This window comes from Malaclemys terrapin, chromosome 11, assembly GCF_027887155.1.
Source record: "Malaclemys terrapin pileata isolate rMalTer1 chromosome 11, rMalTer1.hap1, whole genome shotgun sequence".
Taxonomy (NCBI): Eukaryota; Metazoa; Chordata; order Testudines; family Emydidae; genus Malaclemys; species Malaclemys terrapin.
In genome coordinates, this window is record NC_071515.1 from 63524757 (window position 1) to 63537653 (window position 12897).

A 12897-nucleotide genomic window follows, 5' to 3' on the forward strand; every position below is an offset into this window, starting at 1 on the left:
CAGACATCCAGGTGCCATTACTTTCTACCAGGAGCTGGACTGAGTGTTTGGCATTTGCAAGGATAATCCATTTGGGTGTTTTTCAGCAGCAAGAGTAAGGTTGCCAGTTTTGATTGGATGTATTCCTGGAGGTTTCATCACATGACATAATCTTTAATTAAAGATTAATCTTTAATTCCTGGAGACTCCAGGACAATGCCGGAGAGTTGGCAACCCGAAGCGAGAGTGTAGGAGGTTGATTATTTTATTTATGGCATGCTCCTATTTTTTAATCTTTGATTATATATGAAATGTTGCAAGTGATTAAATCAAAGAGACACTGTTGATATTTTTCTAAAATGATATTGTAACATGAGAGAATCGTACTTTCTTAAATAGGTGTTGCCATATGTGCAATGATTTCTTTATCCATAACATGTGTTTTAAAGGATTTTATCATGTGTAAGCACCTGAATTAAATGACAGCAGCATTCAAATTTTTTGACATCTACCGTGAATTAAAACCACCACTTTACTTAGTGAGCCATTAATTTACATAGCTGGCTCATTGGGGTCAGGACAGATAGAACCAAAATGGATGCAAAAATTCTGGTCTGTGATTGAGGCAAAGCAAACAAACAAACAAAAAATCCTAAAATGTTGGTATACCAGGTGGTTGTTTTTTCTCCTATGGACCAACATTTTTGCCTTGGTCACTTTAAATACAATTGCCCAGATCAGGTAAGTAATAATAACACTATGCTTCTATTGCAACTTGCATCCAAAGAGCTCAACACACTTTACTGACATTAATTGATTTAGCCTCACAACACCTGTGAGGCTAAATCACAATCACAATCATAACACAACACGGGTAAGGTATTATCCCCATTTTACAAATGAGCAATCTGAGGCACAGAGATGATCTAGATACTTATATAGCCCCACTACTGTATTGTCTCAGATCCTCACAAACATTAATGAACTTATCCTCACTACACTCCATGAGGTGGGGGAGTATTTTAATTCCCATTGTACAGGCAAGGAACTGAAGCACAAAGAGACTAAAGGCCTGGTGCAAAGCCCATTGAAGTCAATGGAATGGCTCATTGATTCAGTGGGCTTTGGATCAGGCTATTAATGAGTTGTCCAGTCACATAGGAAGTCTGGGGTACACTAGGAATTAAACCCAGGTATTCTGAGCCCTCGCCCCATGCCTCAACTATCAGAGCATGCTAATTTTGATCTCAACTGGATTTTACATCAGTGTAACTCTGTTGAAGGCAGTGGATGGAGACAGTGTTTTTCAAAAGGTACTGGATATACAGTACTTCCGTCAGGTAGCGTTCAAATGTGTGTAACAGCAACAGCCAGTAGAGAAACAAATGCCCCATCTAGAACATCCTTCCCTTGTGCTGTCTCACATTGTTGCAGAGGGTTTTTTTGCTTTTATTTTTTTTTTAACATGGGTTTCAGGCCTAGGAGTAGGGAGACCTGGGTTCTATTTCTAGCACTGCCACTTCCTGTATGAACTTTAACAAGTTAATAGAGCCTGATTCTGATCTCACAAACATAGGTTCTACACCATTGTCTTCATTGCCAGCCAGTCAGTTAAGGATTTAAGATTTATAAAACAAATGAAAAAGTAGATAAAAGAAACAATATGTTCAAAAGCAAGCCAACCAAAAGATATGCATGTGCCCAAGGAAGTTAGGGCTTGAAGCCTATTAACAGCTGAAGACAAAAACTTAAAACAAAAGTATTTAAATAAAAAAAATTCTACACTGAAGTCGAATTAACAATCTCATCTAAAGTCACAAAAGAAAGGAAATTTAAAATCTCAGATTTGCCCCTCTGCTTATCTCAGACCATTGTATCTTTTTTAAGGATAGAAAATCATCCTGAATTTTAAGTAGTAACTTTGAATGTCCTTTTTCAGTTGTTTTAAATAATACCCTTAACTTTTACATAGTTTTGTTATGCTTTTATTACCAACCACTGACCTTTCCAGTTGTCTTAAAGTATTTGTATTGCTATTAAAAATTACACTGTGATCCATTTAAGCTGTACGTGAACTTTCTCTCAAATAAATGTGCAATGTTTTTTAAAATCTTTCCATAGCTGAGCAAGAAGAAAATACTGTGAGAAAGTCCTTTGTGGGGAGCCCTATGTCAATCTTGGATTTATATCAACACAGTCTCTATGGCCATTATGGAGAGGATGGGCCTGAACAATTAACACATTACAGTTTTATTGAGCAGCTGAGTGGAGCTTCCAGTAAAGAAGGCAAGAGCAAAGAGATCTCTAGTGTGAGTTATCTTGCTTTTTATGATATTACCTCTTACTTAATCCAGGAATATATCTGTCTTATTTATAGTCATTTTCTGCCTTCATCATTAGTATTTACAGAAACCAAAAAGACACCTGAAAATATGGCATGAGTTGCTGGGGGAGTAAAGCAAACTAAGCACCTTTTTAATTGAGGTTGTGTAAGTGTGGTGATCTTGTAGTCAGCTGTAGCTTACAACAGACTTCCAGAACTTAACATTAGAGACATTCTGGAGCCCTAAGATATATGGCAAACTTCTGTTTTAGGATAGCAGTAAAACCCATTATTTCTCTTTGGAAATCCCTACGCTGCACCTGGGAGTGTCTCCCAGCCCAGGCAGACAGACGCATGCCAGCACTGCTCGAGCCAGTGCTCTAAAAATAGCAGTGTGGACATTGCGGCACAAGCAATGGCTCGGGCTAGTCACCCAAGCTCAGACCCAGAGCGTCAGGCGGGCTTAGATTTGGACATCGAACCCAAGTTGCCCTCCCTGCGGCGACACCCACACTGCTATTTTTAGCATGCTAGCTTGAGCAGAGACAAGTCTGTCTACCCACGTGCCTAGTTGCAGTGTAGACGTAACATTTGTGGCTGCTGCTCCACGCTGAGTCAGTTTACAAGAGGTTGCATTGCATTTAGTGCAGCATAGGCCTATTAAATGATATTTAAAAAAAAAATCAAGTGGAAGTCTGCTGTGGTTACCAACTGTTTTGTGGGCTCCCCAAAATACCATCATATAGTCAGACGTAGCTCTGTTAGGACTAGGTCTTTCTTACCACCAATTTCTGTGCAAACTTCATGTGACTTAATCAAGAGCTCCACAAAGAGATTAGTAGCAGCGTATGAGCCTTACTAAGGCAGTCTCTACCACCTTGAACATACAATACCTCTGAAATAATGTATTCTACCACATTTTCTCGCTTTCTCTCCCTCCCGCATACACATTCTTGTTTTCTGTCCATTCCTACCCCTTCCCACCCACCCACCCACAAACCAATATTCTCTCTCTCTCTTTCTTAGTGAGGTATTCAATTCCAAGTATTAAAAGGGAAAATACTTTCTATGGCAAGCAGTCACAGGTGCAATACATTTTTAATGCCTGTTTTATAGAGAATCTTTTCTTATGTGTAAACATAAAAAAAATCTGTTTCTGTAAGTATAAATTGTATTAAAAGAACCTAGAATTAGATTTAAGGAAGAAACTGAGTGGTGACTTATATCCAAGGCTGCTGGTGTGTATGTCATTTCTGCTCTGGGAATGCAGCAAATGATGGCTTCAAACACACTGATCAAGGTCCCACACAACTCTCATCTCTGAACCTCAGTGCTTTATGGACAGAAAATTGCATTTTCCCCATAGTAGATGTAAACCTGCTTGCTAATTTATATCATCCATAAATGGTGGACTTCTGCACCACTTAATACGTAAGATACCGAGGGTCCTGTGGCACCTTTAAAACTAACAGAAGTATTGGGAGCATAAGCTTTCGCGGGTAAGAACCTCACTTCTTCAGATGCAAGAAGTGAGGTTCTTACCCGCGAAAGCTTATGCTCCCAATACTTCTGTTAGTCTTAAAGGTGCCACAGGACCCTCTGTTGCTTTTTACAAATTCAGACTAACACGGCTACCCCCCTGATACTTGACACCTAAGATACCATATCTCTGAGAAGTGAAGACAGAGCATTTAGGAGGGTCCACACTAGCCCTGAAGTAGGTGGCATAGAGAGGCCATTGGTGGCTGCTTAAAGGATGGACTACTGGATCCATGATTACATGGATCTAGTTCCTCCAAATCTCTGCCTATGGGTGCACAGATAAACTGGCAGATATTTCAGACTATAGTCTTGGAATAGTAGCTGTAGTGGACCTACAGTGCTAACCACAGCCTGTTTCATACCATCTCCCGCACCAACCCTGTAAAGTTCCCTGCAGAAAGGAGGATTACTTGGACTTTGTGTGAAGAGGTGAAGTATTTTTTGCTAAACCCTGCCCATTGCCCCTTAAAATACTACTGGTGAGCATGTACCTTCATTTTCCCAATTCTTCCCCAACTGGAGCTTTTTTACCTCAATTTCAAAAGTGCAATGAAACATAAATAAAAGTAGGTTGTTAACAGAGAATCAGTGGCTAGAACCTGGAGCTAATGATCCCAAAGCAGACAGCACCAGCTGTCAAGTCAGGGACTTCCAGCCTTGCTTCCACCCTGCCTACCAGACACACAGCAACCAGGCCCAGAAATTCCACTTGAGCAGTAGCAGCCTCAAGGAGTTTGGAGGGGACATGCTTACGAAAATTTCTCGACTTTCAGGGCTCCTTCTCTAAAGAAGCCACCACCAGCTACAGCTGAGGGCACAGGGTCCTTCAGGCCCAGTGCCCCTTAATCGCAACCAGACCCTCCTGGGACACTGATCCTAGTGGCCTTCAAATGAGGAGCAGAAACAGCCAAGAAGCACTTGCAGGTGTCAGACTTTGGAAAGCATCCAGGTTCAGCTTTAGCTGGTCCTGCAGAAGATAAGCCTCTGGCTTGCATGCCTCCTCTTTTCTGTCCATCCATTTGTTTCCCTCCACAGGGCTCAGAGCCACTTGACATCATTGTGTTCACTCAGCTCTGCGATCTGGATTTGGATATATTATTTTCTCGTTAGTTGAATTGTCATTGGTTGTTGGTCCATCTTCTTCCCCCATTGCCCTTATCTCTGCAACCCTTCATCTGCCAAATCCCTCATTCACATCCCATTGTGCTTCTCTCCCCATACTCTCCTACTCCTCCTCTTCTCAGTCCTACAATCTCTTCTCACCATTCCTCTCCCTCTCTTCAATCCTGACTGCCCCATTGAAAAAACAGCTAAAACTAAATGATTATAGCAGAAATTAAGCGAACATATTAATTTTTTAAAAAACGCAGCTAACAAAGCCTGTGCCATGTCATCGCTCTCTTCACGTCGCATATTGAATCTCTTTCCCGCAGCCTTTCTCTTTTCGATGGTAAGCGCTTCTCAGCAGGGGCTGCATTCTACTCTGTAGCAGTGCAGCACCTCGCACATTTTGAGCACTATTGTAAATATACTGGAGGACGATAATAGAAAACAATGCAAGGGCTCTTGTATGTGGCACAGTGGGTTAGATCACAAGAGAAAAAAATGCATTTTTCATCCTTGACCCCCATTTGTGCGCTTAAGAAAATCACTGTACAATTCCATAGAGCTGGCAGTGTCTGTTAAATAGCAGAGACCATTGGAGGTTAGGCCCAAAGTGCACAGTCAGAATGACATGGAGGAAGATTTCACAGCTCTTACTTACACTGTGCCTTCAAGGCAGTGCTCTGAAACCTGCACTTTACTGAACACTAAATTCACTCACAAACTTAGAAAGAAAAATCCTGACATGTACCTACTTTGTTTCACCATCTACCAACATTTATCTAATGACTAGACTATGCTCTGACTTTACAATTAGAAAAACACGAAGAAAAGAAAACAAAAGAACTATACTAAAAAGGATAAATGAGGGGAAACAACCATTTAATTCCTCACCTTAAACATTTAGAGATTCACAGCTTAATTATGTAGACATAATGAATTGTCTCAAAACAAATATTGCAATTCTGCCTTTGCAAGGCCAAGGTCTTTTGCTATTAATAGAGCGATCAGATTTGGTTGTATTATATCAAATGGGCTAAAAAAGGTTGCATTTGCACTTAATTAAATTTTACTGGTATATTATAGTTTTTCATATTTAAATAATGTGCAAAATCAGCATTAGGTTAAAATTAAACAAAACTCATTGAAATGGCCTTCAGGACCTTGTAAAAATGCATCATTAAATTAGAAAACAGCACGTATAGTTCAGCACCAGCATTTATCATGCATTAAGTTGAGGGGCTTTTAAGATTACTTTTTGAATATTTGAAACAGTGCTCAAAACCAGTGTTGCCTCTTGGTGAACAGTGAAAGCTCGATAAAACACAAGGGATTTGCCTATTAGTATTAAACTTTTCAGAATGACAAATGAGGAGCAGTGACCATGAAAAGCAGGTTGCCCCTGAACTCCTTGTTTGAACCAGCACAGCAATTTTTTTCTCAGCTGTAATTTGTCCGCCACAAGAAGATCCATAGTCTGTTTAAATTAGACTTGTGTGGCTTGGAACATTACTCACAAAAAATGGGGAATACTGGCAACAAGGACCTAAGTCAACGATTCTGAAAAATCAGGCAAATTTCGGAAAAGAACTGTGATCTATAATGTGGCCTTCTAAAAAGAAGATGGTACGTGCCTTGAATTTAATTCTTGAATGATATATGTGAAGGTTTTTTTTTTTTTTTAAAGTGTCATGATGGACGGAATGAGTTTACCCTGCTTGTCAAAAGAGCAGTGTGCCGTGGCCGTACCTTAAATTAAATTGGACTGTAAGGCACCACTAGTAAGATCGTGGTTACAGGCTCAGTGCTGTAATGAGACATTTTGGAAGGAAGCTCTGCTAACCTGGCACTATTGTAGTCTGATTTGTCTCTCCTCCCCCAGTACACATTCACCAGTGCTACCCCCAAATACACACACACAAATACATTCAGTCACCAAAAGGGTATTTACATAGCAAGGCTTCAGAATATAAAGCAATCAATAGACAAAATACCTTTCTTAGGGAGGAGAAACTAAACAGAATGTTTGAGAAATTACACATTGTTTCTAAGGATGTAAAATAAATATGTAATGTTGCTCAATCCAGTCTTTGATCTGAGATATCCTAAACTTTCTGTTTTGGAAACTATTTTTAATATCTGCAAATTTCAGCTCACCAGTAAGAGATCGTTTTAAATCAACTAGGAAAATGTAGGCATGCCAGGAAATTCTGAAATACACAGATTTTTCAGTAAGTTACCATTTTTATAGGGAAAAAAAACATAATTTCAAAAAGAAGATTAAAGTAAACTGAAGGATGTGGCTAAAACCATCATCTAAATTAAAAGGATTAATATATTTTTCTAACATGATTTTTGCTAATTGCAGTATTTCAAAAGTGGGAGCACAATTATTTTTTATATGCAGCAATTAAATTTGATTTTAATTAAACAATAACTGATCTAATTGAATGAACTCCTATAAGACCTGTACCAAAGACTGTCAAAGTCAATAGAAAAACACCCATTGATTTCGGCGAGCTTTAGATCAGGCCCATAGTATACAGAATATTGCTTCTATTGCCTGTGGCAATAACTGATAATGTCCTAAACCACTTGCTGACATCATGATCTCTGCTCCAGTTAAACTGAAATCCTGAATCATGACAAGTCAGAGATGGAAATATTATTTCACAATTTGCATTAGCTCAGTGGGTTTTTTATAAAAATTAATAAATCACAGCACATGTTAAAGAACTCAGAAAACAAGACGTCTGTTCGTCACTTTCCCCTGTTGTTTGTACAGCACCTAACACAAGATGGTCCAGGTCCATGACTAGGGCTCAGGTGCTGTGGCAATACATCTAATAATTCATTATTTTTACTGCCTTCTTTCTGGCTGCAGAAAAGCATGCCAGTTAGTTTATCATCCTTATGACTTCATGAAAAATATATGCTCCTCTCCGTCTGTATCTAATGGAGTGACATGTTTTTATTTAATATAGTCATTCTTCTTTCCTTTCCTCCCTATATGTAGTTCAGTTAAAATCTTTTTTCTTGCTTATATTTCAAGGTATGACTTGGTGAGGGCAGAAAGGATAGGTTCCTTTGTAGAAGAAGAATGATGAAATGTTTGTATCCATTGCAAGTTTGGAAATTCGTTTTTCCTCACTTACAATGATTTACATGTAAACACTGACTTTTCACCTCACATTACAGTGTTTACTACATCAATGATTTAATTATAGACCCAATTAACTAAAGAGGCTTATTTGTGCATAAGTGAAGTTATACTCTTTTTTTCTATGCAGCAGAGTGCCTGTGTATTGTACAGCTGATTCATGAAGGAGATTTGATGCTCAAATCACCGTGTCTTGCAATTCAAGTAGGTTTTAGAGCTAGCTGGCAAATATGGGCAGAGGAAAAACAAATCAACAGAGAAACCAATGCTGCTTTGACTATGTTTATGAATGGAATCAACATGGTGACATTCCCAGATAAACTCAAGAATTTTTACAAGTGAGTGAGTTGATTGGGAATTAACGTATGTCTCATTGTACTTGCGAGTCTTCTAAAGTATCACATTGGCACAATGGAGTATCCAAACAAGGACTTACAAAATGATGATAATTAGTAATTATGCAATGTCTGCCATTCTCAAAGAGCCATAAGCATTTTACGAGCAATGCATAAGCCAATCCAGCACCACTTAATTGCAGCCGTACCTGGTGGCATGTAGGTAGGAAACCACTGCAAAGCATACTGTGTACGAGTAGAGGGAGAGGAAAGTTTGGTCAAATGCCTCCTCTTATTAAAAGTGCCATTAGATCTTTCACATCCACTTGGAGCTGACATGACTTCAGTTTTTAAGATCCGAAAGAGACAAACACAGTAAACTTCATTAAACTCAATTTCTCCGACTCACAAGGACACAAGGTTGAGCTGATCCTGATGGGATTGGAAACTGTGGTTCTAGAGAGCGTAGCTATTTCACATCAGACATTTAGATCAATACACTATCCCTTCTGACAGCCTTGATAATGAGATATCAACTTCATCTTTTTTTTTAAATGAATGTATTTATTTTAAAATAGTCAGGGCTTGTGAAAGGAACTGTGTTGACTCTGGAGGTTCATTATCTATCCACAGAATGGTACAGCATGGGCAGTGGTAGTACCAACTTCCCCCAACCCTGTCCCATCCCAGTCTGGTCATTTCTAGGAAAGAGAGCATAATTCATTGTCCATGCCCATTCAATCCCTCTCCTGTCTCCTGAGACTGGCAATCATGGTGGTGGTGTTCTCTCACAGATACATAGGAACTGACTCTCACCCCCAGTTCAAGTAGTCCTCTAAACAGCCCTGGGACAACAGCATCCACTGCTCATTACTGACTTGAACTGGATTTGAACCAGCAACGTAGTAGTTGTATCCTCTTAACAATCCCCTGAACCATCCAGCCCCCTACCCTCCTTTTCTCATTGTTTTATATTAGTGTCTTTTAAAGGTAGGTTTAGTTAGGAAATACTTCATAATGTCTGTGGAAGTAGAAAGTGCTTGCTGTACAACTCGGTGTGCAGCAATTTGCTGTTCCTTAATATGGTAAATTTTTCAAGATAGGGCTCAGTTCAGCCCTGCAGGCAATTTGGACTCCAGCCAATATGAGTGATAGCTGTGCCACTAGAGACATTCATTACTAAGGAAGCGGGGGGAGGGAGATGGCATACCGTGCAGGGCCGGCTCCAGGCACCAGACGAGAAAGCACGTGCCTGGGGCGGCACATGTAAGGGACGGCATTCCGGCCAATCTTGGGGCGGCCAGCCCAGCCCTGCAGGGGCACAGACCCCGGCCCAGGGGGGGCCACGAACTAGCGATCCCTGCCGCTCATCATGCCGCCGGGCTCCCTGGGACATGCCACTCCCCGTCGCCTGCACCGGCCTCTGCCTCCCGTGCCATTCTGAGCCCGGCCCAGCCGAGTTGCCTTTAAAGGAGCGGCTGAGCCAGCACCTCCTGCAGCCCCGGGCACTGGAAGGAGGGAGAGTTCTGCGGCGGCCCGGCGGGCAGCGGAGGCAGGGAGGGAGGGTTCTGCAGCAGCCCGGCAGGCAGCGGTAGCAGGGATGGTTCTGTGGCGGCCCGGCAGGCACCGGAGGGAGGGAGGGTTCTGGGGCAGCACGGAGGGGCGGGCCCCACTAATCCCGGCGCCGTTTGCACTGTGCCAAGCCCCGCTACAATGCTGGCCCCGCGTGGAGGTCACAGACCCCAGCCAGCGCTGCCTGTGTCGGCCCCCTCGGAGTCTGCCAGGCCGGGAGAGGAACACCAAGGCTGGAGGGGGGAGCCCCTCTCGCCCAGCTGCGAGCCATGGGCGGAGGGAACGGATGGGTGCTGCCTTTCATTCCCCTGCGAGCCGCCTTGACCGCCCTCCACGCGCTCCCTGCGGCTGCCGTTTTTTTTTTTGTTTTGTTTTGCCTGTGGTGGCAAAAAAACTAGAGCCAGCCCTGGTACCATGGTTCCCTGCCCTAGCAGCCCTCCAGGGGTAGTAGCTTTAAGTTCTAGCCAGGGATCCATCGGAGTCTATTGGTGGAGACTGCATTTAATCATCACATTTCCCAGGTACCCTGGCTCTTTCCATCTAGGCCTGTTCACTTTCTTAGCAGCCCCTACTGCCTCCAGATGCACCTTTGAAGCTGTATTTGCAAGCAGCTTGTGCAGCTAGTGCTGGCCCTGCCCAGGCAGACTTTACTTCTCTGGCCATTTGCAGCCCAAGCTCCTCCTCTGGAACCCAATGAGAACATCGGGCCTGTAATGTCTTATAATGGTAATTTGGTTCATCACAGCCAAAAGTAGGCTTACAAAAATGTAGTTTAATTTCAGTCTTGGCGCTTATCTGATGATTTTATCATTGTCTTTGCCATTGTCACACATATGTCATCTTAGTCAGGTCACTTAATCTATATGTGCTTCTACTTAATAAAATGGGTATAATTTCAGTTACTTACCTCACTGGAGAGTCTGAGGCCTGGTCTACACTAACCCCCCAATTCGAACTAAGGTACGCAACTTCAGCTACGTGAATAACGTAGCTGAAGTTGACGTACCTTAGTTCGAACTTACCGCGGTCCAGACGCGGCAGGCAGGCTCCCCCGTTGACTCCGCGTACTCCTCGCGCCAAGCAGGATTACCGGAGTCGACGGGGAGCACTTCTGGGTTCGATTTATCACGTCCAGACAAGACGCGATAAATCAAACCCAGAAGTTCGATTGCCTGCCGCCGAACCAGCGCGTAAGTATAGACAAGCCCTGAGGTGTAATTTATGTTTAATGAGTGTGTTGAGAATCTCAGATGAATAATGCAATATTTGTTCCATCAAAGAACAATAGAGTCTGGATAATTACATAATTTAATGTTGAAATCGACTGTCCTGGGAGTCTCATAAGAGTGACAATTTCAATGAAAAAACCACAGGAGCATGATCCAATAAAATAATGGACTTTATTGTACCACCCATCGAAGTACTGCAGAATTAAAAAATATATCATCTAGCCTCAAGTTTGATTTGTTTGAAAATGAAGAAACATTAAATTAGAAATAAATTAGGAGCTCTCTAGACATCAACAAATTCGACATCTCACATGTTTCATGGGGTGAGTTCCCATTTCAATATCCCTCCTATGCTACTGAGTCTTTTATCCCTAATCAGATCCAGAAACCACTTAAGATATTTTTAAGAACACTTGTGTGTTCCTCAAAGGCCACAATTGAGGAAGAAAGACATATTGGTTTAAAAAAATGTGGTTTAGAGGGGAAGTGAAGACCGCTATAAAACAATAATATAAAATAAATAGAAGAAAGGGGAAGTTGATTGTAATGAGTATAAGTCAGAAGGTAGGAATTGTAGAAAAGTGATAAGGGAAGCAAAGGGACAGAAGGAGAAATTATGGTCAGCAGAATTAAGAACTATAGGAAAGAGGTTTTTTAAGTGTATTAACAATTACACTGGTCCATTACTAGCTTGAAATTGTAGAATTATCTATAATAATGCAGAAAAAGCAGACGTTTTGAATAAAGGTTTATACTATATTTGGGAAAAACAGATAATGTAATCATATCATTTGATAACACTCTTTCCATTCCAGTAGTATTTCAGGGGAATGTTAAACAGCAGCTACTAAAGTTAAACATTTTGAAATCAGCAGCTCTAGATAATCTTACATCCAAGATGTCAGAGCTGACTGAGAGCTCACTTAATGTTGATTTTCAATAAGTCTTGGAGCATTGGGGAAGTTCCAGAAGGCTGGAAGAAAGCGAATGTTGTGCCAATATTTTAAAAGGGTAACTTCAATGACCTGGGTACTTATAAGCCTGTCAGCCTGTCCTTGATCATGGATAAAATAATGGAGCACCTGATATGGTACTTGATTTATAAATAATTAAAGGAAGATAATATAATTAAGGCAAATCAACATGTTTATGGAAAAAGATCCTATCAAGCTAACTTAATATCTTTTTTTTATGAGATTACAAATTAGGTTGATAAAGGTAATAGTTTTGGTAAGGCGTTTGATTTGGTACTATGTGACATTTTGATTAAAAACTAGAAAGATATAAATTAACTTTGCACACATGAAATGGAGTAAAAACTGGCTTACTGATAGGTCTCAACATTTAATTGTAAATGGGGAATCATCACTAAATGGGTGTATTTCTAGTGTGGGCTCTCATTGATCAGTTCTTGGCCATATGCCATTTAACATTTTTATTAATGAGCTGGAAGAAAACTAAAAAGGATAAAGATGACAGATGACCCAAAAATTGACAGAGTGGTAAATAATTAAGGGGACAGGTCATTGATACAGAGCAATATGGACCTCTTGGTAAGCAGGGCATAAGCAAAACAATATGTGTTTTAATATAGGTAAATGTAAATGTAGTCTAAGAATGTAGTCCATAATTATAGGATGCGGGACTCTGTCC

At 41.0% G+C, this 12897-nt stretch overlaps 1 protein-coding gene across 1 annotated transcript in view; it reads left to right on the forward strand.

Annotated features, from left to right (window-relative positions):
- Nucleotides 1-12897, forward strand: part of NCKAP5 (NCK associated protein 5) — a 474734-nt gene that overhangs the window by 438763 nt on the left and 23074 nt on the right. The window contains exon 18 of the mRNA XM_054043941.1: nucleotides 2101-2288. Within this exon, the coding sequence (XP_053899916.1) occupies nucleotides 2101-2288 (188 nt within the window). The remainder of the gene's footprint in view (nucleotides 1-2100; nucleotides 2289-12897) is intronic.